We start from the raw sequence: 7,182 nt of genomic DNA on the forward strand, positions 1-7,182 counted from the left end.
ACAGTGCATGTGGCACCATTCAGCTGCTCATTAAATTGATATTTTATGTCACAGATTTTATACAAGAACTATTGAAAGTCCTGAATTTATCTTTTCAATTACAAAATCAATTTAAAACATTTAAACTTTCATCTTATCTGTAATGATATGTTTATATCTAACAAAAAAGGTGGGAGTTTATACTACAAAGTGGTTATATTTTGATTTTCAAATTTTTTTTGGAGATAAACATTTCGTATATTACTCTCAGTAAATCAGATTCTTCTTAAATCGTTATCATAAAATTATAATTGTTTGATCTACAGCATCTTGTAGCGTCCTTAATCTACACAAAACAATTGTAAATCAATATGATGGCATGTCAATGCTAATTATTTCTTTTTAATTCTTAAAAGTTCAATATTAAAACTAAACTGCTGTTTAAACAGAAAAATGCATCTTCGTCGTAATGCAAAATGCTAGATCTGAAGAGAGAAAAAAAATGTTGTTATATAATAATTTCACTCGGCATTCCTTCATCTGAGAAATCTAGCATCGTGTTTTAGCCTACACGAGAGGAAATCGACGTTGCCTTCTCGTTAAAATTAAATTTGTGAAATTAGTTTAATTTACATCACGATATTAAGAGATCAATCTGTGAATGCCACATTTAATGTAGATAAATTAACCTCCTGTTATAACAAGTGGCTATTTTTAAATTGTGAACTTTAAACAATTAGAGAAATGGACATTATTCATAAGGATGAGCTGGATTTTTTGTTTGTTTGTTTGGTGTTTTGATTTCATTGTAAAGTTATTACTCTTATTAAAATAACTATATACTTCAATACTAAAAATTCGATGATTCTTGGAGATTTAAAAAAGATAAATGACCCTGCTCCCTTATAAATAAATTTTTGAGTTTATTACCATAGTAAAAGCGAAAATGATATAAAAGTTTTAATTATTTTTCTAGTATATAATTACGATGTAATATTTTTTTCTGATCGAATGAACAAAAACTTGTATGATATTCCATTTGGAAAAATTAGACTTATTTAAAACATTAAAAAAACAATTAAATGAAAATAAAAATAAAATGATATCTCAAGTAAAGAATTTTAGCAATATTTTCAGTATTAAATGATTTATCATAACGTGTTGTTATATAACGATTAAGCATTTTATATGAAAAAAAAAATACTTGAATTTACTGGAGAAAATAATAGATTGTGTCATGTTGAACATTTTAATTACACGAAGCGTTACTCAGGTGTATTTATATTTTCACATGTCATACACGTACGAAATGAATAAATCATGGTAGTTCAAAACAAGACAAAAGTTTCCGTTCCAATATGCTACTAGGATTTTTTTCTGTTTTGTTTTTTGTTTTTTATATTTAAAAAGATGCTTGTTACTAGGCATTGATGCCCTGCTCTTAAAATTGATGAATTGGAAGGAATCAACTCATTTGCATACATTAAAATCCGACGCTCATTAAAATTTAGCAAAAAAAATGAGAGTTATTAAATACATCATTTGTTTCCAGAGCAACGTGCGGAATCAAGATTATGGTTTTGTTCTATGGAATCTCAAAGAGTCGTTCCTTTAACAGCTAAAATAACTAGATGGACATAAAAAATAGTCCGATGTTATAATATACAGCTGTATGCAAATTAGGCGCGCGCCAGTCGCGCGGGGTTTTACAAGCGCTTTGATAAAACTACGAACAAATCAAAATTTAGCTGGGCATAATTTTATTATGAATATTCAGTATATTTGACAATGAATGAAAAATGGAACTAAGTTTAAGATGACAAAGGAAAGAAATAATTAAATATATATGCGCGCTAGAAATATTTTTGCTAAAATTTTAATATTAAAAATATGTAGAAAAATATTCTAATTGCAATGCATTAATTTATTAAAGTGTACTGAGTACCGTCTTACAAATAGAATTTATTCGATAAATTCGTTTATTTAGAAATCTTATTTGTGATCGAGTTCTCGGAAACATTTTCTGTTTCTGATATTAAACAATTATGAATATTGGTAATACATCATTTGTCAACTTTATCAATGTTTGACAAGGGACTTAAATAAATGAAGTTTGCGTCATCGATAAAATTCCACAACATCAAATCTATAATATTCTGAAATGTCTTGATACAATTTAATTACACCTTCCATACGCTTTGTTTGCTTAACTCTCAGAGACAGACGGAAACTCAGAACATCGAAAGATAAGACATATAAAATGAAGTCAAAACAAACGCTTGTAAACAGTCAAAAGAAATTTTATACCTTAACAAACATTTACGTTCCCGATACAGTAAAGATGTACAAAAATGTTTATCGACTTTTCAACGGCATTGTGATTCATATTACCGCAAAAGCAGATAAGTGAATGTAAACATTAAATAGCTTCAAACCAATTTACTACAAACTGTCGCCGCCATACCGTAACATAAATGTGACAGCTTGCACGCGACAGAGGCGGGGCTTTAGACGAAGGCGGGACTTAACAGATGCGGAAGCTGAGTCGTATAAATACTCTAGATTTTGAATTTTTCGTCGGATTTGGTCGTTTTCGTAGTTTATGACATGTGAGTGTAATGCTATGTGACAAAAACATTAAACAAAAGACAAAGAAATGCTTTAAGAAGATACACTTAACTAATGTGACCAAATCCCGACGTTAAATTATTTTTCGTAACTTTCGCAAAATTAAGCATTACACAGCGAGAATAAAGCATCACCAAAAGTGCCTTAAAGTGACACTCAGGAAGTTAAGTCTGTGTTCAAATACTTATGAGCAAGATGCCAAAAGGATTTCTTGTTAAAAGGACAAAACATGCTGGGACATTTTCACATAGAATTCGCAACTTTTCGGATGATGATAGGAGCGAAAGCGGTTCAGATCAAGAGCACGTGCACACTAATTTCGGATCACCTGACTCCGGTTATTCAGCTTCGCCAGTGTTCGCTAGTTTCCGCGAACGTTACGGAGGCCAGTGCGTCGACTTCAACGGCTCCAGATCACCAGTGTCGTCACCACTTACTGTAAGTACGAACACTTATCCTTCACCACTGTACTACTCAACGTTCGACCGTCTGTCTGTTTGCAGTGATGTACCTTTAGATCTCAAAATTTCGAAAGATGTAGATGACAACGATAATTTGAAACCAATTGATTATTCTTTTACACCACCGAAATCAAATGACATTGATTCAAAAGCTGAACAAATTCTAAAACTTACACCTATAAGTCCGAACAAACGAAGAGGAAACAGCGAAAATTTGGAGAACAAAATCAAATCGACGAAAAAGCCAAAAGCTGCAAGAAAAATAAATTTCGACGAAGACAATTCATCCCCTGTTTCTGGAACAATAATTCGTAAACTGACAGACGAAGATAATGGTGGAAGAATAGTATGTGGTGATATAGACAGTAAGTTTAATTGTGTTGAAGTTACGCCTGAAGCAAAAGCAGAAATCGCAAAGATTGAGAATCGAATCGGAGACTATGTCTGTAGATTGTGTAAAGAACTCTTTGATGACGCCTTCAAACTCGCTCAACACCGGTGTTCGATGATCATCAACATTGAATATCGTTGTCCAGAGTGCGATAAAGTTTTCAACTGTCCTGCAAATCTAGCGTCTCATAGAAGATGGCATAAACCGCGACCAATAGTTAGCAAGAAAAGTAATGAACCAACGAAAATTCTTCCAGCGATTTCGACAAACGAACAGCAAAAAGACGCCAAAACAAAGAACGGAAATACAACATCTGAAGAAGGTCACTATGCTTGCGACAAATGCAACAAGAAATTTCGTCGCCAGGCTTATTTACGGAAACATCAACAAACGCACGTGACAGATGCCATTTTTGTTTGTCAGTTCTGTAGCAAGATTTATCCAAATGACAATGCACGTGCAAAACATGAAATGACACATACGACAGGAAAGGAGCTCACTTGTACGCTGTGTATGACTTCGTTTCCGAATAAGATCGTGCTCGAAAAGCACGTGCGCCAACACGGAAATGATACGTATAACTGTAAGTACTGTGACAGCACGTTTTGCAGCTCTCCGGGTCTAACCCGTCATATTAACAAGTGTCATCCATCAGAAAACCGTCAGGTCATTCTGCTACAGATTCCAGGTAACCGTACCAGCTAAGAAGGGATGCCGTTACACGTTCTAGTAAACTGTATAACTTAAGCAGTAGTGCCTTGTAGATTTGCTAGTGACAATTAAGGTGATGGTGCCTTTTGCATGGAGACGTTGTGATATATTGTTATACTAATTTGTGTTTACTACAAAGTATTTGAAAGACAGGCGGTTAAAATATAACAGAGAATAGTTTCTGTGATGGAATGTGCCTTCAAGGGGGACAATTGACGAGAAATTATAAATAGGGCTTGAGTTTATAACGAGGAGTATATTTTACTGTTATTATATCAAAATATTCAATGATATATGTAATTATGTGAATATAATATAATTTTTTTTGCATAATTATTACCTATGTTATGATCTAGTCGATTTGTAAGCCTTATTTAATTGTTATTATTATTTTAAAGATTTTTATTATAATTTATGATTTTTACGGTGCAATAACGTTAATTTCATAAGAAAATTTTATTTTGATGAGATGATGTGCAATATAGTGTGTAATAAGTCCCAGTGCAATATTTGTATTACTACATGGCCTTTCAGTGATACTGTGCAATAATTTATTTATTAAATGCTTTATTTATTTATTTTATATTTTTTTAGTCAGTACTTTTGTGCAATATACCTATTTTTTTCTTTTTGTTCAGTTTTACTTTTTTTCTTAGTGCAATGTTTTTCGTGCAATGTCAGGCAAGTGCAATATCTACTTTGCAATAATATCAGTGCAATAACTAATGTGCAATAAATACTGTGCAATTACATCTGTGCAATAATAAACGTGCAATAATAGATTTTCCAAACTTTACTTTTATAACAGTGCAATAATTTTTATTTAATTTACTATCATTTTCAAATCTAGTGCAATATTTTGTTTATTTTTATTTTTACTTATTTATTTGAAGTGTGCAATCTAGTTTCTTTCATATTTCATTATATTTTTTTTTACATTTTTATATTTTTTATAGTTTTATTTCTTAAACTTTGTATATTTTTTAAAGGAATTACTACAGTAAATATCCTTGTTTTATTACACACACAGATATTCACCATAAAAATCCTTATAAAACATCATGCTCATAAAGTTCATTTTTCGGTAATCTGCCAAACTTTTCAGATACTTTGTATTTTTCTACTAAAACATATTTTAACACATATAACATGTTTTTGGTGACTGTAAACATCAAGATTATTTTATTTATTTTTTATAATAAAAATTTTTCAGTTTTTAAACTTTTTTTTCACAAGAAAAGGAAAAAAACATCTAGTTTTTTCTATCTATTTTTATTTAAGTTTTTATTTAATTCGACTTGTTAGATAATGAATCTTGATATTTTAAGTCATCACTCCTAAGGGAAATGAAGGCAAAGTTTCTTATTTAAAAAGGGGGAAAATGTAACTAATTGTTTATTTATTTTTTTTTGGATACTAAGGGTTAACAACTGAATGGTTCAACCAATATTTCGTCCTTATATCGAATTTTTTGATAAAAATAATTTCACATTTTAATATACATTGGGGAACAAAATTTAACCTTTACAAGGGGTGGGGGGGGGGGGGTAAGGTTTAAAATAACTTGCCTTTATTTCCGAGGAGTTATTTCATTAATTCACTTTATGCCTTTGATTAATTGCCTTTATCATTCTTCACTATGTTTGATGATAATTAATTGTACACATGTTATCGAATATTTTTTCAATAAAGGATGAAATCCCAGCTATTGTTATTTACTCAGATTTAGTTTCTATACTTAATATATTAAAGACCTGGTCTATGTTTTATTCATTTAAATTTCTCAGCAATGCAGTTTATACAAGTAATAAAAGTTGAACGCCTGTAACATTACAAATGTACTATATTATAATAAGGTTCGGTGATATGAATTACCGCTATACATCTGTGCCCTACTGTGTCAACATAAAATTTCGACAAAGTTCCGCTCGCGCGCGTTTACCGTTAAACCGTGCTTCAACAATTTTTGATAAATTTCTAAATATTTGAACTTGTCGATTATAACTGTACTTTGAAAACATCGGGTTCCCGAAACAACATTTTCGAAAATTCTCAAAGTGCGCCAGACAAAGAGATCAATTTAATTCTGTTTAAATCAGCGGGTGGAGCCCCGAACACATGCCGTTAACTTCTTTTGTTTAGTACTCAGTTTGTGATGTACAATACCGATCGTCTGTTGAAATACTATCAAATCTTCCAATACGCCATCTGCTGTGTTCAAATATCAATACTTTTATCAATGTTTGAATAGTCTACCCGAAAAACCTGCTACATTCAACATTCGGCGTCCCTCTGATCTTGACGATGATTGAAATCACCTGGCGGACCCTGATCACCTTCCCTCCTAAAAGTACCGCTATGGACTTTTAGAAGTTCCCTTAAATGGTGATTTATTTTCGGATATTTACCCCGTAAAATGAAAATAATTACCAAATTACAGGTATCCCTCGTCATCCAGATGATAAACGGGCAGATAAAATTGTTATAACTGTTCCGAACAGTTGAATCGATTTTCACCAAGGTGATAGACTGTGTGACGAGATTAAAGAAGTCTCCGGGAGGTCTTTGTTGGACGCTGGAGTATCAGTCAAAAATAACTGTACACCGTACAATAACGGACTGCAGATGTCACCTAAAGTTTTCACTTGCCACGGTGATATATAAATAGATGATGTATTTAGAATCGAAAATTTAAAATTTTACGCTGAAAGTCTGTTACTAGTTTTTCAAAACAAAGACAATTAGAAACATCTGGTAAACAAAAACATCAAACAAAGTGTTTTATTTTTTTAATTTTCAATTTTCAATTTATCCTTATGTTCGTGAAAAGGTTTAAAATACAAATTTAAGTGCTAGAACACATCACTTTATTCTTAAAACAACTGTACGTTTTCACCATTTTATCCGGAGCCACCTAATTTCCACGGAGCATGTTAGGTACTGTAAAAACTTTAAAACGTGATATCAAGATTATTTTTGTCAAAGAATTAAATGAGAAGCTTAAAAATAACG

The 7,182-nt window shown here is 31.6% G+C and overlaps 1 protein-coding gene across 1 annotated transcript; it reads left to right on the forward strand.

The window, feature by feature from the left end:
* Positions 1–2,540: 2,540 nt before the first annotated feature.
* Positions 2,541–5,694, forward strand: LOC132756697 (insulinoma-associated protein 1a-like). Its single transcript, XM_060747828.1, has one exon. The coding sequence runs from the start codon at positions 2,794–2,796 to the stop codon at positions 4,162–4,164; it is 1,371 nt and encodes a 456-aa protein (XP_060603811.1). The 5' UTR covers positions 2,541–2,793; the 3' UTR covers positions 4,165–5,694.
* Positions 5,695–7,182: the final 1,488 nt, after the last annotated feature.

This window comes from Ruditapes philippinarum, unplaced genomic scaffold, assembly GCF_026571515.1.
Source record: "Ruditapes philippinarum isolate M1 unplaced genomic scaffold, ASM2657151v2 ctg3683_1_1_1_1, whole genome shotgun sequence".
Lineage (NCBI taxonomy): Eukaryota > Metazoa > Mollusca > Bivalvia > Venerida > Veneridae > Ruditapes > Ruditapes philippinarum.

Bases quoted from the DNA above. Each gene is read 5' to 3' on its own strand.
- LOC132756697 (XM_060747828.1), top strand. From the start codon at position 2,794: ATGAGCAAGATGCCAAAAGGATTTCTTGTTAAAAGGACAAAACATGCT.